We start from the raw sequence: 25783 nt of genomic DNA, 5'->3' as shown, positions 1-25783 counted from the left end.
TTGTTCTTCCTTTGTTCTTTTTACCCGATATCGCATCAGATTCAAGGATTTAAAAAATGGAATCGAAAGTTGCAGCAATGATTTGTAAAGAAATCATAAGCACCAACCGACCCTTTAATGAATTCAACCAATAAGAAATTGAAATGTCTTATTTTGACTGGTCAAGTCTTTTTTTCGACTTTGACCGTAAGTATCTTTGTTTGTGTTATACGTTAATTGGTGAAGTTATATCAATAGGAAGTAAATTTAAAACTCAATCAATTCATATATGTTATATCTAAAAGTTTCATGCTATATGGTTAATTCACAATTATAACAATACATGAAATAAAGAAGCAGATTTTAACATTCAACCTCATGTGTTTCATGTAAGCAAAAGGCGGAAAATGAAGAGATGGTTTTGAAACTGACCTATAGAACACATCAGTGTTAAAATTGTAAAACTGAAGCTGATTTACTCTAAATTCCTGAGGCACACAATTGTATCCGCTTATCAATTCATAATATTCTGCATTCTTGTTTCGTTCAACCCTCTGTGCAATAAACATACATATATTTGATTTAGTATATACATAAATAAATCTTAATAAACATAGTTTTGACAATACAAATGTTGAAAAAAAAACCAACCGGCCATTTGTTCTTACCTATATACCTATATATATATATACTAGGATTTTTCCCCCGTGCGATGCACGCTTCTTGAATTATATTTTCAAAACTTTTAGTATTTAATCAATAAAATTTCTAATAAGCAATATTTAAATAAAAAATTAATTGAAAGTATTTAAAAATCTAATATTCAAAATTTTCTTAATATCAGATCCACTACATTAATTAGTGAAAAAACAAAATATTAGAATACATACATACATTTAACAAATAACAATTCTGTGAAATAAACTTGATATACTGACTTAGACACTTCGTACAAAACACATATTGATATAGACGTATTTATAGGTTAGTAATTAACAAACTTATATATTGAAAAAAGGTGCTAGCAATTATTTATTTGGAAACAAATAAAAAGTTGACTACTTTATTTAATATATTGTTATTTTATTTTATTGATATTGTAACGAAAAAAGAATGTAGTCTATATTAAATGGAAAAATTCATGGAGATGACACATAGAAAAAATCTTATGTGGCAAAGTATAAAGATAGTTTTAAGTTGAGTTGGATGACTTTAGAATGCTAGGATAACTACTGTTTTATTAGATATATAGATATATATACCTATATAATATATATATATATAATATTGAAAAGTTATTTTGAGAACTCTTTTTTTTTGCGAGAACCTTTGAGAACTTTTCAAATCAAGTCCAACCGATGATTATTCTTTACATAAAATTTGTTTTTTATTCTTTTCTGAATAACTTATGTGTAATTTTGAAGTTTATAATTGTGTGAAGGCATGGATTATCATCCGTTATACAGTTATGTGGAGATTTGGATTATTGATCACATGTGCACGAATATTGCTATGATTACATGTGATCGACTTGCATACATGTGATCATAGCAATATTCGTGCACATGTGATCAAGAATCTAAATCTCTACATAATTGTATAACGGATGATAATCCATGCTCCACACAATTATAAACTTCAATATTACACATAAGTTATTCAGAAAACAATCAAAAAACAATTTTCATGTAAAAAAAATCATCGGTTGGGCTTGATTCGAAAAGTTCTCAAAGGTTCTCGTAAAAAAAAGGGTTCTCAAAATAATTTTCCCGTATATATATATATATGGAGAGAACCACTAGTTCATCTCATTCTTTCTTTTCTTTGTGTGTTTTTTATTTTTTTAATTTTAATTTTTCATTTTTTGAAACTTTTTTTTGTTTTTTATTTTTTTTTAACAAAAACTCATTTTTTTAAAAAAAAAATCATATGGGTTACGTGTTAAGAAAACATATGGATACGGTATGGGCGTTTTCCTCATCCGTGCTAAAGGGGTTGTCCTTAGACGCATATGAGAATGGTGTGGATTTGATGGGCGACGATCCAAGAGATGGTAACGGTGGTTACAGTACGGGGGTAGCCCTTAGAGATGATTTTTTAGTGGTTATCACGGTTTTCACCATATATATTGGTTCTCATTTGATCCCTTCACTATAGAGATTCCTTATTTTGAGAACTTCTATTATTGCAGGAACTCTAAGAGCCTCTTTTCTAACTAAGGTTGTAGAAGGGCAATTTTATAAATATATATATATATATAGAGAGAGTTTTTATATATATATATTGTATATAGAACTATAGATATATATTGTATATAGAACTGAAACAAAAAACAATTAAAATAGGTGTATAACATGTAAAAGAAATTTACATGCTCGCTCTTCAAAACATGAATCCCTTTGGAGAGTATCAATGCAAGTTCAGTTCGAGATCTGCCAGTTATGGGGGAGGGATGTTTTGGATCTCTATGTTGTAGATCATGTTGTGGTGTTGTGGCCTGTTTCGCAATGCTGACTAGTTCTGCATATTTATTTCTCTCGTCAACATCTCCAGATATTTCCTATTACAGTACAATATATTAATTAATGATTTATTTTTTAAAGTTTTTCAAACTGCTGGCTTTCACATACCAAAACAATATATAATAAACACTTACTTGAATATCAAGAGCCATCACAAGTTCTTTGACTACCTCTGCCATCGTTGGTCTTTCTTTCCGATCTCTATTCAAACACCGATATGCAATGCTTGCAAACGTGTCAACAGAATCCCTATAACATATATTCGTATCCATCTGTTCCTTTAGATGATTAGAGATGATATCATATATTCCGTTCTCTTGATAACATTTTTTCCACTTATGCACTAAAATGTTTTGCTCACCATTACTACATGATTCAAAACATGATCTCCCACACATTACTTCAAATAACACCACTCCAAAAGAGTACACATCAGACTCTTTTGACAGGGAGCCCGTCTCCATATACATGGGATCACAATACCCCTGTGTACCCACAGCACCGGTAACAAGATATGTATACTGTTGGTGAGCTGCTGGGCCGAATTTTGATAAGCCGAAATCAGAAATTTTAGCAGTCAAATTCTCATCGAGTAGGATGTTTGAGCTCTTGACATCTCGATGAAGAACTCTTGGTTGGGTCCTATCAACAGGATCATGAAGACAGTTTAGTCCCCGCGCAGCCCCAACACATATCTTGAGAAACTGGTTCCATGTAAGACTAGTTTTACCAAGCTTGCAATCAAGGCTTCCCCCGGATGCATACTCATACACCAAAATTCTCTCACCATCATCATCGCTATACCCTACCAGAGAAATAAGATTCTCGTGTTTGTATGGTGAAAGCATCATTATTTCCTTCCAAAATTCAACATCCCCCTGCCCATATTGACGATCTAAGCGCTTGAAAGCAACTGTTTTGTTTTCTCCATTTGGGAGTGAGAGCTCTCCTTTATAAACCTTTCCAAACCCACCGATTCCAATAGGCTTGTCACCAAAGTCATTTGTGGCTGATTTTATATCTTCCAGTGTAACTTTAAGGTGATTAAAATCATTCATGAAAGACATTTGGTCCAAAAATGTAAGAACAACATTAACTAAAAAAAAACCTAGATGTGATTGTAAATGAATATATAGGCTAATTAATTAAGACGCCAAGGCAATGAATTGAAAGAAGTAACAACCAATCTACACACACACATGTATATGTATATGTATGTATATATATTCATCCATATAAATGTGATTTAGTTGATGAGTACTCTAGCTTCTCAGTCAACTTTGATTTTGATTTGGAGATGAATGAATGAAACGGGTGTTACACACTTACACTGTTATGTTTGTTGTGAACCTTTGATGAGACGAGGTTGTCAATATAAAGAGGTAAAGAAAGAGACGTGAGTAACAAATGAATGGGGCCCAGAAAGAAGACAAAGTAAAAAGAAAAGAACCGGGAGTGGGTGAATGGCATCATCTTATTAGTATGACTCCAGCTCATTACTCGAATCTATCTTTGAAAAAAAAGAGGAAAAAATCGTGATGATTATATTTTTAGTCAAGAAAGAAAAATAAAATATATAGATTCTCTTTATAATCTTTGTTTAGTTAAAAAGTCTTTTGGTCTTTCATGGAGTGTTGTGTTTTATTGGACAACGCGAAGTGCGCATATTTAGGAAGAGGATTCACCGGAAACAAACAAACAGGTTCACTCGGGTCCTTTAATACTAAAAAAAAAAAAAGATTTCTTAAAAAACCCTAAGTGCTTTAGTTAAAGTGCATTAAATAGTTATACACTCTCATAAAATTCAGGAAGTAATCTTTTAATATTAAAATATATAATTTTTTCTTATGCACGTTAAGTGGTCCTAAGAGTTTCGTTTAACATTTTCCTAAAAATTATGGACAATTACATCTCTCCAAATATACCATTTGAATTACATTTTTCTCCAAAAAAAAACTTTATATTACAAATATACCATATCTTATTTTAAATATAAAATATCTATTGGCAAAAAAAAATACGGAGATGTCACATAAGATTTAATTCTATGTCGTGATGTTATAAGCTTCATTGAGTGTTGTGTTTTATTGGACAATGCGAAGTGGGCGAAGTGGGCATATTTCGGAAGAGGATTCACCGGAAACAAACATCTTCACTCGAATGGTCCTTTTATAAAGGGAGTTGATTTGCTCAAGAAAAATCTTTTATTCATACAAGGAATTTTATCTAGAAAGACAAGAATACCCTCATAGTGTTTAAGTAATGAAGTTGTATGTGTTTATGTTGACCAAAATCACCAGAGTCTATACTCATTCCAAAGAAACCCAACGACCAGAATATTTGTAATCTCTTTTGTTTGATTTTGATGATGTCGTCTTTGTCTACCATTGCCATTACGCTACGAATTCCTTCGATGTTATGTTGGAACAATGACCACCAGTTTTTGAATAATTTAATGCGATTAAAAAAGAACGTGTAATTAATTCTTTAGTTTGTCGGGTTGCTATATATGTTTGCAAACACATGATCACTACGAATTCGTCGTCATCAACAACCTAAAACAGTCGTCTTAATTGAAGCTTTATAGTTCGGAAAATGTTTCAGATTTTATACACACGAACAAATATAAATCTATATACATAGGCTGATAGGCACATACACAAATTTATACATATATACATGGATACACACACACATGTAATAGAAATCGAGAAAGGTAACATCTTTGCATATGTTTTTTTATCATATCTGAAGCCTTTTCATTTGAACCTAAGTGGTTGACAAGGACGTCTGATTCTCCCAACTTGGCTATGTCTGCCGGGCTAGCAACTAGCATATCAAGTGCCATGGCATACGATGTTACATAATTGTGAACTGGACCGTATTGCTCATATACAATGAGGTTCTTTACAACTACTTCAAAGAAATTGTCAATAACCACAACAGGCATTCTAAGTGTAGGCTTATGTGAAGACGATTGAAAATGGCAAAATCTTTTCATCTTTAGGTCTAAACTTCACCCCAATTTTGTCCAATTCTACAGCTGAGTGGGCTGTTGGAAGCACCGATATTGTTGATGAGTTGGGAAGTTTGGGCAGGTAAACTTTGTGCAGAAGGCCAAGAATGTGATCATGAGTCGTTTCTGTGCCAATATTGTCCATTTTTATGCTATCTGTAAAGGGATTGATATATCCTAGTAGGTTACTAAGCATGGTAATCAGAGAAGGTCTTGATTGTAGTTTGTTGATAGTGCTCCCATAGATGTCCTCGAGAACAAAAAAAGGAACGTGGTTTTCTAGCAACACCAGGTCCAGAGCGATAGACCTGCTGCGCAAACGGTTATCTGAAAGTAAGTTACCAGATTAGAATTCAGTAGTAATGGTAAAAAAAAATTTGTTTCAAGTGACAATAGTTCAAATTAGAATTCAGTAGTAATGGTAAAAAAAAATTTATTTTACACGACTCAGCCACCAATTTAAACCCGGATAACAATAGAGAAAGCAAACAATTTTAATTACGAGTTGTATGATCTTTAATATTAATTATACTAAGAGAAACATAACACACGCACATATAAAATATGGGTTATATATAAATGCATCGAAGATTTTCATTATCTGTCGAAAAAACGAAGATTCATGAATCTGATGAATATGCATCTAATATGAATGCATAAAACAAAGAGAGTGATTCTTTTTACTCCCTAACCTCATGGCCTTGAATTTTTCTTTTTTAATTTCTTGAATAGCATATTTAATTTACTCTTAAACTACACCAATTAATACTAATCTACCTAATTTCAAGATTTGAACCTTGGTTTTATCCGAAAAGGCAATAGCCTCTTTCGAATGCTGACCCAAATGGTCTTTACTCCAAGTAATGTTCTACCGAAGATGATTATTTTTAGTGAGTAAATTGATAAGGAAGAGACATAACCGCTTGAATTTGGTGAAGGTTTCTATATCCGTTGTTACATTCCTCGCAAAGAGTGTCATATGGACCCCTCTTACAAAACTGCTACTAGCATATGATGTTTCTTCATATTTTTAGAAATAGAAAACCACCGTTCATTAATAAATATCTTAGTAGTTGAAATTGCCATACTCTTAAAGCAAATAACTAAAAAACATTGATGATACTTGTATGTGAAGAAAGTAAGTTATGGAAAAAAAAAAGCTAACAACGGTACCAATAGGAGACACGAACCTTCCTTGAAAATTTAAAATTTGATATAGATTTATAAGTTTTTTATGCATTTTTTAATTTTGCCTCCTTTTGATATTTTTCTATGGGTTTTTTTTTTCTTTTAAATTTTGCCTCCTTTTAAACTTTTTTCTAGTGTCGTCCCTGATAACATGGTGATATAGAATTTTGGATAGGTGACCTTTTAAAGACATTTGACAACTACTAATAAACTATAGCACTATTCGTATGTGTATAGTTAAATCGATATGTTGATGGGGTTGAGGTGCAAATCACATTGGGTATAAAACTATATACTATAACGTTTCCGGATATTACTAAATGGTCATGCAATTAGTCACTTACATGTTACACTAAAATTATTAGCAAAATGATCAATTATGAATCCCATTTCAATCATTCAATGAGATCAAGAAATGTGTCATACAACCGACTTTAAGGAGACTTGAATCTATGAAATATAATGCAAGTTCACACGATGAGATCGTGAAGTCATCTCCAATCACGACTATAGTGTGTCGTTAAGGAAGTCAATTCCTATGGAGTCCGGGTTTCATAAGCTTTGTTTTGGGAGAATGCCTATTGTGATATTCTTATTTTTGGCAGTAAAATGAAGTACCGGGATCAAATCTAAAAGTTCTATGTTATTTCGTATAAAATGGTTGCAAACTATACTAGAAATATATGAAGCATATAAAGATGCAAGGACTAATGTGAATATAGTCAAAGATTGAGGGGAACAGGGTGTCAAGTTGTTGAGACATAGTAACGGCGAATATGTACGCCCATTTTTTTCTGTTTCTTACCATTGAATTTGTGTGTGTATATTGTATCAAGTTTCACTTTCTTGTTCAAATTCAATTCGTATTATCGCCATTGATTTTTGTTTACAGAGCCAATTAGTAATCAAGGAGCTCATTCAATACAGTGTGTCCTTACAAACTAATTGTTTTTTTTATCTCGATCTTGGAGATCATCAAAGCTACTATTTCTTTAGTAAAGCAAGGGCCATATTTTACTCGTTTGCTAGTGAAAGAATAAAATCCAAAAACAAAAGAAATGGTGCATTTTGTTTACTTGTTTTTTCCTAATTTATATTTTTATAAAAAAGGGTATACTTCATGTGGTACTAGTCAGCTGGTATTCTCAAATTATTGTGATCAAGATACCAGCATGTCTAGTATTTGGTAAGTTACTAAGTTCAATAAGAATTCAATGTAAATTACTGATTAGTGTTCATTTTGTGATAAAAACCCCTAGTGAAAGGCTTCATTTCTATGCCTAAATGAGTTAATATTCCAGAACTCTAGGTACTTAAATGAAATGTATGTTTATGCAGGTTCACAGAAGATGCAAGAGAGGGTTAATAACATCAAGTAACTTAAGAAGGAAGCTTATGAAGATTACAAGACACAAGGAAGTGATTCGGAGTTGAACGAAGACGCGAGAGGTGCAACAGAAGTAACCAGCGCCGCTGGTACACCACCAGCTCCGTTGGCCCAGTAAAGCCCAGAACCAACGCCGCTGGTGAGCCCACCAGAGCCGCTGGTCTGTCCAATTAAGCAGCCGACTTTCACCTCTATATAAGTCGAACTAAGCCTCAAAACCCTAAGGAGAGAGCCGATTCAGCAGCCCTAGCCACCCAGCAACACTCCTAGGTCGATCTTGCAGATTTCCAGAAGATTTTGGAGCCTCTAACGCCTTCCGATCTTCATCCTAAGTCAAGATCTAGCTTTTCTATTTCTCTTATTTTGTTTGAACTATGTCTTTCATATTTTTAGACTTTGTTATTCCATTAATAGTGCTAGGCTAAGGGCATCGTAGATCCATGTTTATTAGTAGTTCATGTTGCTATTGGTTTTATATCTGAACATGTTGATTTAATTTTGATGATTGTCTATGGTCATACATACTAGGATTAACATGCTAGGACAGAAAACAACTAGTCGGTCTTTAACTAGGAGTAAAAAGTGATTCACTTGTAACCGAGGGATCTAGAACCATAGTAACTAGGGTGAATTGAACATGATGCTTAACAATACCAGACGCGATCCTTTGACTTGGAAACGAGCACTGAGGTCACCGGAGAGAATTATATCTGGTCATGGATTAAGAGCCGGGTAACTAAAAGTTGAACTAGTAACACAAACTTTAGGTCACATAATGCTTAAACAATGAATTTAGCGAGAATTTGTTTATAGAGTAGTGTGAGTCTAGGGACAACCTAGTAACTTAGGCAAGGTGAATCTAACGAGAATCCGAGCCGTGATGAAGTTTCCAACAGTCTAACAAACCAGTAGAATAAGTATTTGGTTGTACCATGAGATCTGAGATATCCAGACAAGTATTTTAATTTAATTATTGTTATTTGCTTTTCTTTCTTATTTTCAGATTAAGCCTCTCGCTACTAGCGATGTGGCTTAGATTTACTTTTCAGTTGTTAATTAGTTAAAATAAGAAATCGTGACAAACCCCCAACCATTAGAATTACACATAGGCTTAGATTAGGTAGTGCAACACGTCTATGCGAACGATCTTGTAGCTTATCACTAGACTATACTACATCAACCGGGTTTGCTGCCTGTAAGTGTGGTTTTGTTTAAGATAGTAATTACTTGTACAACATTATAAATTTAAATACCCGTAAAACAAACGCACATCAAGTCCTTTTGGCGCCGCTACCGGGGACGCGGCGCATTCTTTAGTTTAAGTAGTGTAATTCAACCCTATTTTGTGTTTCGGCACGAGATAGTTACTTTTCAATTTTGCATTTTAGGTCAAGTTAGGAGAAACGCCCCTGGCTGGGTACAAGGGACTTAAGGGACAAATTTTAGCAATTACAAAACCTAGCAAAATAAATGTTATTTTGATAGTCAATGGGCCAAAACTATATATCCCCGTTATTGTTGTTGATAATCGCATTTGTTTCTTATCTCTGGTTCAAACGTTTTCAAATAACAACGTATAGAAAATTCTTAATTTTATGATTGTTTCCGATTAAATAATTTGAGTAAATCATCAAATTGATTCGATCTATCCCTTCCAGAGATTGCAATTATTAACAAAATAACAAGTGATGTTCGTTATTTTACTCAAGTTTCCAACAAATATGAGTTTGGTCACTTGGTGGATACTCGAGAAAAAAAAAGAAGAAAAATAGAGGGTTTGATCAGTGATTTTTGGATTTTAGTTTTGCAGCTGACATTTACACGGATGTTTTTACTTGTCTGCATAATTTCCACGTGTGTTGACAATTATGCCCTCAAAATTGTTATACCAAACCTTTTACTTTAGCCGAGCAAAACACCTAACAAACATATGTTCTATTTCATTCCTTACAAGCCTTAATTATAAGCTCCAAGACACCAATTAATTTCATATTTTCCTTTATACAACTTCCAATTGCACCTCCGTATCCATCAATGACTGACGATATATTACAATATTATTCACGATTTAATTTTCACTTATGCTCAGCCTGAGAGAGTTTAACCCCCTAGATCTTTGGGTGATAAGGGTTTCTCATGGAGGGGTTTGAACTAAGGATCTATTTTGCGAGAGCTATTTAGCGGAAACCTGATTAAAATAACAAAACAACATATACTAGATCTCCTGAGATTCACGATTAATTTATGCCTTTCAAACAAAAAAAAAGTAATTTGTAGCTTGGTCAGGTTTTCAAACTTTGCTTGTAGATCTAATTAGACCTCTTTTTATCATATTTGGAACCACGAAACTTGAAAAAAATAAGAAGCCTGCCTTTTAAAATTAAAATACTTGTCTAAAAATTTCATATTAACTTTTGATGACAATAACATATTTTAACAATTGAGAGGGTCTTTTCTACCATTTTGGTAGAAACTGGAAGCAGTCTCTCTACTTAGTTAGAGGTAAGGTCTGCCTATATCGTAACCTCCCCCATACACCGTCGAGGTATTGGGGCTCAAAACCTGCGGAAGGAGACACTAAGCAGTTACTTATTATTATTTTTTTTTTGTCTAACAATTGAGAATTCTAGGGAACCAAAACATACCATCAATAAAAATTAATGCATATCACATTGTGTCTTACATGTAATGAATCATCAAGGTGAAGATGCAAAGAAAACTTTTGCGGGCCTAAACTCAATGCCTTGTACAAGAAGACCCGTAAGATTACATCCATCATAACTTTTCACGTGACAGTGCATCGTGATTGGTTTCTGGGTAACATCCGTGTGGATGAAGTCATATATTTGAATTTCCAACCAACCATCTTTCCTCAGTTTTGGGTGGCCTTTTATTCTGCGAGTCCTTTTTGGGATGTCATGGGGCTCATCAACTCTGCGTCTAATAAACGGGATATGAGTAGGAGTAAGTAAATCAACAACTTGTAGCTTCTGATTGCTCTTACCCTGGTGGGTTTTGTCGGCAATTTGTAGCAGACCACTAACCAAGGAGGGATTTGTAGGTAGTTTGTACACAAGATAACATGCATAGGTTGTTTCCCGTGACAATAACTGTGGTTCCAATTCACAAACAATGGTAAACTCTTTTATCTTACAACACTCAGCCACCAATTCAAACCTGCAGGAAAAGCAGACTTTATTTGGAAAATATGATGTTGACATTCATATATGATCCTTCACAATGAATAATAACCTTAGCCCTTAGGCAATCACTACTATATATATTATAGATACTAAATACTGATGCGTTTTTAACAACAACAAAGATTATACATGTTCGTAAGTATATTAATGATGGGAAAGAGAGTAACCTTGATTCCGGTGAAGATTTCCATGTGAATTGTTGCATCCAGAAAAGAAAATTCGATGTTGATCCTTTTTGCAAAACTACTTTTGCCGGAAGCATATGACGTTTCTTCATACTTTTGGAAACAGAGAACCACTGTTTATTTGAACGAAAGTGAAATGAGGAATAAAATGAAAAAGAGTGTGTAGTACGTGATAGTGAATGCAAAAAGCACATATCATGTCCATATATTGTTCAATGAATGTAATTAACTTGTTTACAATTTGTAGAGACAAAAAGTAGTTTTTGTTTAAGCAAGTGGTACTAGGATAGTTGGAAGTACTTACTTTTTCATCGTTTGTATGGATTAAAAAACCGTTACGAAGAAGAGAGTAGAGTTCCTTGTGAGTTTTCCCCTGCATATTATCTTTTGACAATTTGATTAATTCAGCATAATCACTTGGCAGTTTCCCTTCCCAGTCAGTGTCTGGATCTGGTTGCGTATCCACCTTGATCTCATGAGCCTCCAAATTTACATCTTTCTCCTGTAGCAAATACCAAAACTAGAGCTTAATATTTTCTTATATGTTGAATTACTTATAAGAGTTTTTTTTTCCCCCTAAATTGAGATGATGCAAGTGAACAAACACATGTTTCCAATGAACTTACATGCTCCACGGGCTTGAATTCAATGCCTACAAGAAACAACGCACAAATTTCACATTGAACACCTTCACTATGAACATGATCAGGACGCAACTGGCCTATGACTTGAATCCTAAAATCATGTTTCTTTTGGTAGCTAGTGAATTGGTATAGTGTCGTTATTAGCCATTCACCTCTTCTCTGCGCTACACATGATGTCCGATAATCTTCCTCTTCATGCAATTTGTATTTGAAGGGTACATGTTCCCCTTTATCACCATCATCAAGATATCGGTAGAAGAGGTTCATGTTGTACGTGACATTTACTGATAAGAACTCAGGGCATGCTTCCAATTTATTAGAGGAGCTAATTGAAATACAAGGAAAACCTTTCCCCCTGATGCCAGATGATTTTTTTCAAACATTAATGACATATGATTTAGATCTAAAGATATTAATCAAAGGCACTTCATTTATTACTCGTATAAGATTAGCTGAAAGTCTGAAACTACACTTTGACAATCTCAAATTAGTTATTATTGTTGCTCCTAAGCATTTGATTTACAATAATGCAATAAATTAATCTATATCTATACTATATTAAAATAATTATCACTTTCTCTCTCATAAAAGTATTAAATGAAAAATTACCAATTTACCCTTTATAAATTAATTTACATCACCAATCTCTTATCTTCAAAAATATCTCCACTACCTTTTTACATCAATTACATTAAATCAATTATTTACAACGACCACCACCAACAGTTCGTCACCATCACGACCGCCGTTACCACTAGCAGTCGTCGTTGTTACCACCAAACCGCCGCCGCATCGTGCGGGTACAATGCTACTTTATTTAAGTAATATTCGTTTATTGATAGATAATAAAATTTTTTGCATCACACTTCTATTTATAACTTATCTTTTCTTTTATCATATTAAAACACGTTTGATCTAATAACTAATCAACCAATCACAACTTTCGATTTTTTAAAGTTGACTTTTGTTTTTAAATTTGATTTTCTTTTAATGTTTTCCATCACAAATTTACACTTTTTAACCAATTATAATTTTAATATAATAAAAAAAGAATAAGAAGTCAATATATATCTAACAGAATAATTTACACTTTTTAATTTTTCATTATAAATTTATACTTTTTAACCAATAATAATTCCAATATCTTAAATAAAAAATAATAATAGGTATTATATATCCAATAAAATATTTGGTAATATGAATTCAACAAAATAACAGTTAATACATGCCTTAATAGTACGTTATGTTATATAAACATATAACTAATTTGTTAAAAATAAATAAAATTTTATGTAAAATATATTAAGATTTTATAAGTAATTGTAGTATTATTCTTTTTTGAATTTTTTTTTAATTAATTGCGATGACATATATAAGAAAAATAAAATACATAGAAAATAATAAACTTTATAGGAAATACGTTTAACATTATCGTATTCTAATTGATATATTTTGTTTTTGATATTGTAAAATAAGATTGTAATAAATCTTGCGAAATAATAAAATAAATAAAATGATTATGATCTATTATGATTTTTTGATATTCAAATATCGTTAAGTATGTCATAATCTACAAATTTGATTGACATATTATAATGTAATATTCAAAATCGCTAAACATGTCACTAATAAAAAACTTCGATGAACATATTTTTAAAATTATTTACTATAAAAGTGAAGGTTTTAATATATAAATTAAAGTTTTATTACTAAAAGTAATAAACTAAATTTTAAACACAAATATATTAAAATCTAATATTGATAATACTGTAAATCCATGTATTAGACATAAGCTTGAAATCTAGGAGTTGTACTACATTAAGCATTTAAATTAACCTTTTTTTTCAACTAAAAAGTTGATCTACCAAATCCCCCTAAATATTTATGTTTGTCCTTAACAACTACATATTGGATTTCACAATAATGAAACTAATATTCAATAACTACCCCTAAATTCTTAAAATAATGTCAATCCTTCTTAACTTTTACATCAATAACATACATTATTCGTCACCACTAATACAACCACCCCAGTTGCCACCACCACTAGTGTTGCCGCAACCACCACAATGTCACTACCGCCGCCGTAACGACCACTATTGCCGTTACCCGTCACTACGACCACCACCATCCGTCGTCGCCGCCGCCATCACACTCGTGCACTTTTTGGGCATCCCTCAAGTAAAATAATACATAAACGAACCATCGTGACTCTTTACTAATAGCTAGTCACAATTATTCGTAAATACCTTTGGTTGTTAATATTTGTCGGTAATCATGACTTTTTACAAATAACTTCCTAACCACCAATATAACTATGTATTCGATTGGTAATTTTATTTGTGATACATTATGCCCTTAGACTTTATAATAATGATTACATAACACACCAAAAATATATAATATTAACCGAGTAATGAACGGGATTAGATGCACATGATAGAATTTATCTTTGGTACAAGAGATAACATAGAAATCTAGAAATACATATCTAAATAGTAATTAAAAGTTTCTTGGAGGTATCACCTCATTTCAAGATATGATGATCAGTTGCCTAAATTTATAAAGTAGCTAGAGACAACTTTTTTTTTTTTAAAACAGTAAGGGCCCGATCACAGGTATCCGGACTGGATACCGTGGACCTACCCAATTCTCTCCCCCCGTTCGCTCCACCTGGTAAATGTTCCACGAAGACCCAGGAAACCTAAAGCCTGTAAATACCACGTCCGAGAGTATCAATTTTGAGACCTCACGGACAAACGTACGGGTGTCCAATCACTGAGGTAATAAGTGAAGGACAACTAGAGACAACTAGCTAGAGATCGGGCAAGTTGAAGCTCGCGCGCGGATAATAACACAAAAGGTGTGTTGTGTTTACGTATGTTAGGTTTAGGATAATAAATACATCCATTCAAAAAACAAAAAACATACCTGAACAATATAAAGAACCAGAGCTAGCTAGCTTAATTAATTAACATGCAATTATGTTTAATATATGTAAGCAACAGGCGAAAGATGCATGGGGAGAAAAAACTGACCTATAGAACACACCCGTGTTAAATTTGTCAAAGTGACGCGAAACACCTGTACGCCAATCACCTGTTCTAATTTCCAGAGGCATACAATTGTATCCGCTTATCAATTCATAGAATTCCCCATGCTCGTTTCGCTCAAGCCTCTGTGCAATAGACAGACAGATTCAGTATATATGTACATCTTATTATTAAACAGAAATTAAGCTGATCGAACTACTGAAACTAAAAATAAAATAGTAGATGTATAATTAACAGGTAAAAGCAATTTAATTACATGCTCGCCCCCCAAAACATGAATCCCTTGGAAGAAAAGCGACACAAGTTCAGTTCGAGATCTGCCAGTTATGGGGGAGGGTTTCCACATAATATCCCATTTCTGGTTGTACGGATCAATATGTTGTGGCATTGTGGCCCGTTTTGCAATGCCGACTAATTCTGTATACTTATTTCTCTCGTCAACATCTCCAGAAAATTCCTATACACACACACACACACATAAGTATGCATCTCTCGTCACTTTTAAAGTTTTTTTTTAAATAAAGACTTCCTTTCCGATGTCTATATATGCAAAAACTAACACATCGCGATATACATACGTACCCAAATAAAATAAAATAAAGACTTACTTGAATATCAAGTGCAACCAGTAGTTCTTTGATTACCTCTGCCATCGTTGGTATTTCTTTCCGATCTCTGTGCACACACCGGTATGCAATGCTTGCAAACGTTTCAAGAGAATCCCTATAACACATATCCATATCAATCTGTTCCATTAGCTGATTAGAGATGATATCATATAATCCATTCTCCTGGTAACATTTTTTCCACTTATGCACTAAAATGTTTTGTTCACCATTACGTAATTCAAAGCATGATCTCCCACACATCACTTCAAATAAGACCACTCCAAAAGAGTACACATCAGACTCTTTTGACAGGGAGCCCGTCTCCATATACATGGGATCACAATAACCCTGTGTACCCACAGCATTGGAAACAAGATATGTATACTGTTGGCTAGCTGCTGGGCCGAATTTTGATAAGCCGAAATCGGAAATTTTAGCAGTCAAATTTTCATCGAGTAGGATGTTTGCGCTCTTGACATCTCGATGAAGAACTCTTGGTTGCGTCCTATCAACAGGATCATGAAGATGGTTTAGTCCCCGCGCAGCCCCATGACATATCTGAAGAAGCTGGGTCCATGTGAGACTAGTTTTATCGAGATAGCGGTCCAAGCTTCCCCCGGATGCATACTCATACACCAGAATTCTCTCACCATCATCATCGCTATACCCTACCAGAGAAATAAGATTCTCGTGTTTGTATTGTGAAAGCATCATTATTTCCTTCCAAAATTCAACCTCCCCCTGCCCATATTGACGATCTAAGCGCTTGAAAGCAACTGTTTTCTTTTCTCCATTTGGGAGTGAGAGCTCTCCTTTATAAACCTTTCCAAACCCACCGATACCGATAGGCTTGTCACCAAAGTCATTTGTGGCTGATTTTATATCTTCCAGTGTAACTTTAAGGTGATTAAAATCATTCATGAAAGACATTTGGTCCAAAAATGTAACAATAACATTGACTAAAAAAAAAAAAACCTAGATGTAGGCTAATTAATTTAGAAGCCAAGGCAATGAAAGAAATATCAACTAATCTACACACACACACATGTATATGTATGTATATATATTCATCCATATAAATGTGATTTAGTTGATGAGTACTCTAGCTTCTCAGTCAACTTTGTGTAGATTCAAGTCAGGTGAGTATCTGTGTGATTTTGATTTAGAGATGAATGAATGAAACGGGTGTTACACTGTTATGTTTGTTGTGAATTTTTGATGAGGCCAAAATGAATGGGGCCCAGAAAGAAGACAAAGTAAAAGAAAAGAACCAGGAGTGGGTGAATGGCATCTCCTTACTCGAATCTATCTTTGAAAAAAAGGGCAAAAATCGTGATGATTATATTTTTAGTCAAGAAAGAAAAATAAAATATATAGATTCTCTTTTTAATCTTTGTTTAGTTAAAAAGTCTTTTGGTCTTTCACGGAGTGTTGTGTTTTATTGGACAACGCCGAAGTGCGCATATTTAGGAAGAGGATTCACCGGAAACAAACAAACAGGTTCACTCGGGTCCTTTAATATTAAAAAAAAAGATTTCGTAAAAAAACCTTAAGTGCTTTAGTTAAAGTGCATTAAATAGTTGTACACTCTCATAAAATTCAGGAAGTAGTCTTTTAATTTTAAAATATATATATTTTTTTTATGCACGTTAAGTGGTCCTAAGAGTTTCGTTTAACATTTTCCTAAAAAATATAGGCAATTACATCTCTCCAAATATACCATTTAAATTACATTTTTCTCCAACAAAAAACTTTATATTACAAATATACCATATCTTATTTTAAATATAAAATATCTATTGGCAAAGAAAAATACAAAGATGTCACATAAGATTTAATTCTATGTCGTGATGTTATAAGCTTCATTGAGTGTTGTGTTTTATTGGACAACGCGAAGTAGGCATATTTCGGAAGAGGGTTCACCGGAAACAAACATGTTCACTCGAATGGTCCTTTTATAAAGGGAGTTGATTTGCTCAAGAAAATCTTTTATTCATACAAGGAATTTTATCTAGAAAGACAAGAATACCCTCATAGTGTTTAAGTAATCAAGTTGTAAGTGTTTATGTTGACCAAAATCACCAGAGTCTATACTTATCCAAAGAAATCCAACGACCAGAATATTTGTAATCTCTTTTGTTTGATTTTGATGATGTCGTCTTTGTCTACCACTGCCATTACGCTACGAATTCCTTCGATGTTATGTTGGAACAATGACCACCAGTTTTTGAATAATTTAATGCGATTAAAAAAGAACGTGTAATTAATTCTTTAGTTTGTCGGGTTGCTATATATGTTTGCAAAGACATGATCACTACGAATTCGTCGTCATCAACAACCTAAAACAGTCGTCTTAATTGAAGCTTTATAGTTCGGAAAATGTTTCAGATTTTATAATAATACACACGAACAAATATAAATCTATATACATAGGCTGATAGGCACATCCGCACATACACAAATTTATACATATATACATGGATACACACACATGTATGTGTGAGAGAGAACACGTATAATGAGATACGATCGGAAGAAAACGAAATGTTCTCCTGATGGCGGTGGAGTAAACATCCATATTTGATAAATTGATAGTCAAAATCTTTAAATAATTGGAATATGATTTTAGGGGTATTATTGTCTATTATCCACAATTTCCTTGTACGTATAAACTTTATTTTTAGGCAAATCAGCCCCCTTAAATGATAAAAAGAATTTTGTTAAAGAAGACCTATGTGTTTTAGTTTTTCTTTTCTTTTTTTCTTTTATTTTTTGTTTTTTTTTTTTGAAGGGCATATGGTTGTACACTTTTTTAAAATTCAAGAAGTAGCCTTTCGAAGTAGACATATCTTGGATGAGGATTCACCGGAGACAAACAGGTTCACTCAAATGGTCCTTTTATATTAAAAAAAATATTTTGTCAAATAAAACCTTAAGTTTTTTTGTTAAAATACGTTAAATAGTTATACTTTTAACATAAAATTCTAGAAGTGGCCTTCTGATAAGAAAAAATTCAAATTTTTATGGTAAAGCCCTAAATGTTTCGTGTAACATTTTTCTTAAATAAATGGGCAATTGCATATCTCTCAAAATATACCATTTAAATTACAAATTTCTCCAACAAAAACTTTATATTACAAATATCCCATATCTTATTTTTTTTAATATATAACTTAAACAATCATACCCTTTATCAACTAAGAAATTGTCCCACGCAAATATATCTAACAAACACGACAAACAGATGTTGATGTTCATACATATACACAATTATTTTTTTTTATCATCACCAAAGTTATAACCAACATCAACCGTCAGTCTTTATCTCCAATCTACATATACATACATGTATGTTTTTAAACAAAAAAATTTATGCGTATAAACTACACTAAAATAAAGTGAGAACTGTGAGAACCACTATTTCTTTTTCTTCTTTTTTTTTGTGTGGTTTTTTCATTTTTAACTTTTAATTTATTATTTTTTAAAATTTTATTAATAAAAGACCATTTAAAAAAATTTTAGAAGTTGTTTTTTAGAAAATAAAAAATAAAAAATAAAAAATAATATAAGTTATGTGTTGAAAACTAATGGGGAAAATAGGAAGCCTGTCCTTTGAAGTCAAAATATCTTTTTTTAAAATTTCTAACTTTTGATGACAATAACATGTTTTAACAATTGAGAAGATAACCAAAACATACCATCAAAATAAATGCATATGACATTGTGTCTAACAAGTAATGGTCATCAAGGTGAAGATGCAAAGACAACTTTTGCGGGCCTAAACTCAATGCCTTGTACAAGAAGACCCGTGAGATTACATTGATCGTAACTTTTCACGTGACAGTGCATCATGATTGGCTTATTGGTAGCATCAGTGTGGAAGTCCCATATATGAATTTCCAACCAACCATCTTTCCTCAATTTTGGGTGGCCTTTTATTCTGCAAGTCCTTTTTGGGATGTCATGGGGCTCATTAACTCTGCGTCTGATAAATGGGATATGAGTAGGAGTAAGTAAATCGACAATTTGTAGCTTGCGATTGCTCTCACCCCTGGTTTTGTCGTCTGTTTGTAGCAGACCACTAACCAAGGAGGGATTTGTAGGTAGTTTGTACACAAGATAACATGCATAGGTTGTTTGCGGTGACAATAGCTGGGATTCCAATTCACAAACGATAGTAAACTCTTTTATCTTACAACACTCAGCCACTAATTCAAACCTGCAGGAATAGCCTATTTAACTTGTGAAACACAAAGTTGACATAGATACCAAGTACTACTGTGTTTTTAAAAATAACAAAAATGATACTCCACATGTTAGTAACTAAGATGATGAGAAAGAGGGTAACCTTGATTCCGGAAAAGATTTCCATTTGAATTGTTGCATCCAGAAAAAAAAATTCGGTGTTGATCTTTTTTGCAAGACTGATATTGCTGGAAGCATATGACATTTCTTCATACTTTTAGAAACAGAGAACCACTGCATGTTCACTAGTATAATGTGTTAATATTTGAATCTGTTACAACTCAACCAAAGGAAAAGATGATGAATGAATGAATGCATATGATATATTGTGTATATAGTTTATGATGATAATCAATGTGATAAGGTAATAAAGTAGTAATAAATGTAATACATAATTTAGTAAACCTGTTGACAATTAGTAAAGATAAAATGTAGTTTTTTGTTTACGCAAGTGACACTTAGATAGAAAGTACGTACTATTTCAATGCTTGTATGGATTAAAAACCCGCTACGAAGAAGATAGTAGAGTTCCTTGTGAGTTTTGCTCTGCATATTATCATCTTTTGACAATTTGATTATTTCAGCATAATCACTTGGCAATTTTTCTTCCCAATTATTGTCCAGATTTGGTTTCATATCAAAGTTGATCTCATCCTCCTCTAAATTTCCATCTTTCTCAGTCTGTAGCAAATACATACAAAAACTGGAGTTATTAACCATGAGGTTGAATGATGTAAGTGGACAAAGACGTACATATTTCCAATGAACTTACATGCTCCACGGGCACGAATTCAATGCCTACAAGAAACAGTGCACAACTATCACAATGAACATCTTTACGATGAACATGATCAGGGTGCAACCGGCCTATGACTTCAATTTTAAAATCATGTTCCTTTTGGTAGCTATTAAATTGGTATAATGTGGATATTAGCCATTTGCCTCTTCTCTGTGCTACACATGATGTCCAATATTCTTTCTCTTCATGCAATTTGTATTTGAGGGGTACATGTTCCCCTTTATCAACATCATCAAGATATCTGTAGAAGAGGTTCATGTTGTACGTGACATTTAACGATAAGAACCGAGGGCATGCTAACAATTGATTAGAGGAGCTAATCGAGATACAAGGAAAACCTTTCCCCCTGCAACATAATATTTCACAATGACATGTGATTTTGGTATAAACAAACAAAAGTACGTACTTCATTTATTAAAAGATGAGTTGATACGACACGCTAACATTCAACCTCGTGTGTTTAATGTACGTAAGCAAAAGGCGGAAAGGGGAAAGATGATTTTGGAAACTGACCCATAGAACACATCAGTGTTAAAATTGAAAAACTGTAGAAATGTAATTCCGGGAAGCTGACATTTGTATCCACTTATCAATTCATAATATTCCCCATTCTTGTTTCGTTCAATCCTCTGTGCAATAGAAAGACAGACATTTGATTCAGTATATACGTCTTAAACAGAAATTTTGACATTACATATGTTAAAAAGGGGCTTTGATCATTTGAAAATTAAAATTTTCGTGAAAACTAGAAAACTGTCAAACACACTGTGATCTGAATTTAACACAATGTGTTTTTAATATGTTTTTCAAAAACACATTGTGATTTAAACTTAACACAACGTATTTTAGATTACACAATAAAAACACATTGTGTTTTATAAAAACACAATTAAAACACATTGTGTTAAATTCAGATCACAGTGTGTTTTGACCAGATTTCTAGTTTTCACAGAAAATTTAGTTTTCAAACGAACATTTCACTGTTAAAAAGGGCCAAATTAACCGGCCATTTTCTGACCAATATAAGTATACTCGTATATAGTAGTATATAGAATTGAAACTATAAGCAAAATAGTTGTATAACATGTTATAGCAATTTACATGCTCGCTCTTCAAAACATGAATCCCTTGGGAGAGAAGCAATGCAAGTTCAGTTCGAGATTTGCCAGTTATGGGGGCGGGTTTTATCATCATCTCCCAATCTCTGGTGTAAACATTATGTTGTGGCGTTGTGGCCTGATTTGCAATGCTGACTAATTCTGTATATGTATTTCTCTCATCAACATCTCCATATGTTTCCTATATATATATTACATCCATGATGTCACTTTTAAAGTTTTTCGATCAAACTGCTCGCTTTAGAGTTACATGTACCAATCAAAACAAAACAGAATAAATACTTACTTGAATATCAAGTGCCTTAAGTAGTTCTTTGATTACCTCTGCCATCGTTGGTCTTTCTTTCCGATTTCTTTGCAAACACCGATATGCAATGCTTGCAAACGTGTCAAGAGATTCCCTATCTATATTTACATCAGTATGTTCCTTTAGATGATTAGAAATGATATCATTTATACCATTCTCTTGATAACATTCTTTCCACTTATGCACTAAAATGTTTTGCTCACCATTACTACACAATTCATAGCATGATCTCCCACACATTACTTCAAATAACACCACTCCAAAAGAGTACACATCAGACTCTTTTGACAGGGAGCCCGTCTCCATATACATGGGATCACAATACCCCTGTGTACCCACAGCACCGGTAACAAGATATGTATAATGTTGGTGAGCTGCTGGGCCAAATTTTGATAAGCCGAAATCGGAAATTTTAGCAGTCAAATTCTCATCGAGTAGGATGTTTGAGCTCTTGACATCTCGATGAAGAACTCTTGGTTGCGTCCTATCAACAGGATCATGAAGATGGTTTATTCCCCGCGCAGCCCCATGACATATCTGAAGAAGCTGGGTCCATGTGAGACTAGTTTTATCGAGATAGCGGTCCAAGCTTCCCCCGGATGCATACTCATACACCAGAATTCTCTCACCATCATCATCGCTATACCCTACCAGAGAAATAAGATTCTCGTGTTTGTATTGTGAAAGCATCATTATTTCCTTCCAAAATTCAACCTCCCCCTGCCCATATTGACGATCTAAGCGCTTGAAAGCAACTGTTTTCTTTTCTCCATTTGGGAGTGAGAGCTCTCCTTTATAAACCTTTCCAAACCCACCAATACCGATAGGCTTGTCGCTGAAATTGTTGGTGGCCAACTTTATGTCTTTCAACTGAATTCTAAGGTGTTCAAAATCATCCGTCAAAGACATTTTACTCGGAGTATACGTAAAAGAAAGAGATATATATATAAGATTGAAATAGATACGACTAAATTAAGACTCTTAACTGTGAATGTTACTGGAATAGCTAATGCATTATGCATGTGCATATATATGAGGAAGTGTCTTGACTTGTTCTTCTCTCTTCGTTGACTTTCTCGTGTCTATTATTATTATCTAAAACTTTGACACAAAAACACTGTGTGAATTAATTAGAATTAAAAAAATTGATGTTTATTGTTTAACAAGTTGCAATCGCAATGGCCCAATGAGACCTTCGCAATAAATAATATCATGTTCTGTTTTCCGGTATTTAATTGCAACGGTCCAATGAGTCTTTAGCAATTGCAATGGGCCAGTGGGTCCCTATCTATAATATCGTTTTTTGTTTTCATTTTGCAATTGCAATTGCCCAACGGGTCCCTAGCTATTGACATAAAATGAAAAGAAGTACAACATGAATATTGAACAATATTAAATCTGTAGTAAGGATGACAACAATTTTTACCAAAATTGCCGGGGATCTCATTTCCTATTGTAGTACTTGATCACCATTCACAATCCCCATCGCTAATTCCATCGTCGGATAATTTTTCCAATCTCCGTCTCCATAGTTTTGAGGGATCCTCGTTGGATAAATTTAATTATAAGTTTAATATATTTGAACAAGTAAAAATATATTTTAGAAAAAATTTAAGCAACACAATCTATTTATAACGAGATGGGTACCCGCGCAATGCGGCGGTGGCGGCAACGGGCGGTGCTAGTGGCGGTGGTGTTAACGATGTGATTATTAATCTTAAAGTAATAGATGTAAACGGTAATGTAGTTATTTTATGGTTAAGAAATGTATATTTTGTAAATAACTTTATTAAAAATATAATAAAGATATTAGGTGAAAATATTTAAATTAATTAATAAATGAGATAGATAGTTTGAAAAAATATGGGTGTAATATATTTTAAGAATATATTGGATAGATTTAGTGTGTGAGATAAGAATGTGTTAAAAATTAAGGTTAGTTTGTTTATTAATATAGTATAGATATAGATTTAAGAATAAAGGGTTTGGTGGTAGTGTAAATTAAAAGGGTAAAATAGGGATTTTAAAGGTAGAGTGTTTAATTTGGAAGGGGGGTAGTTTGTTTATATAGGGAGTATAGATTAGACCGAGGTTACGAATAATTTATACTTTTACTAAAGTTCAACTCCTTGTTTGCATAACGATTAAAAGTTAAAACTATATGTTAAAAAACTCAAAGTAGAAATCATTTAATACAGTCAAGAACATGAAAATTATAGTCCGACCAAAATATACCTAGGGTTCGAATCATTAACATATAATAATTGCCATTCTAAACAAAAAAAAATCTCATCTTGTAATTTCTCTTAATAGAAGTTCTCATTCCTTTGTAGTTCATAGTAGCGCCTGGAATGGGCCTAGTGCTAGCTGTGAAGTACTTCAGATACACACATACAAATCAAGTAAAATCAACAATGCCAGACTGTAATGTTAAAATTTCTGTTCTTTACATGTTTTGTATTATGATTTGTAAAGGAATTAAAGGATAAATGGTAGATTAAATAGATATATCAATATGTATATGTATAGAAAATGGGGGAAAAGGAGAAGATACAAAGGAGGTGGGAAGGGGTATATATACATTATTCTAGTTTTACTAATACCCCTTCCACACTTAGATAATTACAATTAAACACCACTAAAATATAAAGTTAACACAGATGAAAAGTGATAAGATCAAATTGTATACTTTTAATTGAAATGGTTAAGCAAGAACACAACCTGTTATGTTTTAATCCCTAGTCTAACTGTTCTTCTGAAACAATTTTATGGGAAAACACTTTTTTTTGTAAGCAAGTGGCGTCTGCCCACTTCATTTTGTTTATGTTTTTGATAGAAGTTCTCATGGAGACTAGTCTTCTATATCTGCAACTTTACGTTTCCTTGAAATTCTGTTTTCCATTTTAACATGGTTAGGATTTATAGATTAGTCTATAGCCATATATTTGTCGCTCAGTTCTGACACCATCTGAATGCAGTCAAGAACTTGTATATGGTAGAGTGACCAAAGTGAGTAGAACCTAAATCTATTAGCAACAGGTGGTGTAATGGGCAGGTGATGGTGTGTGTGTATGTAACAGATCGACAAAATGGGTAATGGGTTGACACCTAAGTACTTTTTGGGCAATTTAATACAGTATTACACTACAACACAGCCAAAAGAAGAAAAATACCTCATCACTCACAACAACAACCCGACGAATTGGAATTTGCAGATAATGCCGCTTTTAATTTCTCGTGAAGAAAATCATTCTACTTGTGTTTTCTTTTGGTCAAACGCAGAGATATTGTCGACCTTGCTTTTTCTTTACAAGGATAATTATGAACTGAACAGTTTATTCGCTTGTAATCAGTCCTCTTTTTATTATATTTTGGAACCATAAGTCTTAGAGAAAATTGGAACCTTGTCCTTTAAAGTCAATATCTTGTTTAAAAGTTATAACTTTTAATGGCAATAACATGCAGTTTTAACAATTGAGAATTCCAGAGACATACCATCAATAAAAATGCATATGACATTGTGTGATAC

General features: G+C 33.1%; 2 protein-coding genes across 2 annotated transcripts; both read right to left on the bottom strand.

Moving 5' to 3' along the window:
- Positions 1-454: 454 nt before the first annotated feature.
- LOC122601650 (probable receptor-like protein kinase At5g59700) lies at positions 455-3568 on the bottom strand. Its single transcript, XM_043774394.1, has 3 exons — positions 2636-3568; positions 2334-2539; positions 455-467 (listed from the first exon to the last, which is right to left on the bottom strand). Exons 1-3 carry the CDS (start codon positions 3566-3568, stop codon positions 455-457), a joined length of 1152 nt encoding a protein of 383 aa, XP_043630329.1.
- Positions 3569-19396: 15828 nt separating this feature from the next.
- LOC122601649 lies at positions 19397-23163 on the bottom strand. Its single transcript, XM_043774393.1, has 7 exons — positions 22234-23163; positions 21931-22128; positions 21343-21458; positions 20803-21175; positions 20508-20711; positions 20134-20264; positions 19397-20004 (listed from the first exon to the last, which is right to left on the bottom strand). Exons 1-7 carry the CDS (start codon positions 23161-23163, stop codon positions 19530-19532), a joined length of 2427 nt encoding a protein of 808 aa, XP_043630328.1. The 3' UTR covers positions 19397-19529.
- Between the last annotated feature and the right edge of the window lie 2620 nt (positions 23164-25783).

This window comes from Erigeron canadensis, chromosome 5 (assembly GCF_010389155.1).
Source record: "Erigeron canadensis isolate Cc75 chromosome 5, C_canadensis_v1, whole genome shotgun sequence".
Taxonomy (NCBI): domain Eukaryota; kingdom Viridiplantae; phylum Streptophyta; class Magnoliopsida; order Asterales; family Asteraceae; genus Erigeron; species Erigeron canadensis.
The sequence above is the reverse complement of the archived record's forward strand: the minus strand, read 5'-3'. Positions and strand labels throughout refer to the sequence as shown.

Excerpts from the sequence above, each read along its gene's own strand:
- LOC122601650 (XM_043774394.1), bottom strand. The coding sequence starts at position 3,568 with ATGTCTTTCATGAATGATTTTAATCACCTTAAAGTTACACTGGAAGAT. Across the intron at positions 2,540-2,635 it reads TGATGGCTCTTGATATTCAA|GAAATATCTGGAGATGTTGA; the intron begins GTAAGTGTTTAT and ends GTACTGTAATAG.
- LOC122601649 (XM_043774393.1), bottom strand. The coding sequence starts at position 23,163 with ATGTCTTTGACGGATGATTTTGAACACCTTAGAATTCAGTTGAAAGAC. Across the intron at positions 20,712-20,802 it reads AATTCGTGCCCGTGGAGCAT|ACTGAGAAAGATGGAAATTT; the intron begins GTAAGTTCATTG and ends TATTTGCTACAG. Across the intron at positions 20,005-20,133 it reads AAATCTTTTCCGGAATCAAG|GTTTGAATTAGTGGCTGAGT; the intron begins GTTACCCTCTTT and ends CTATTCCTGCAG.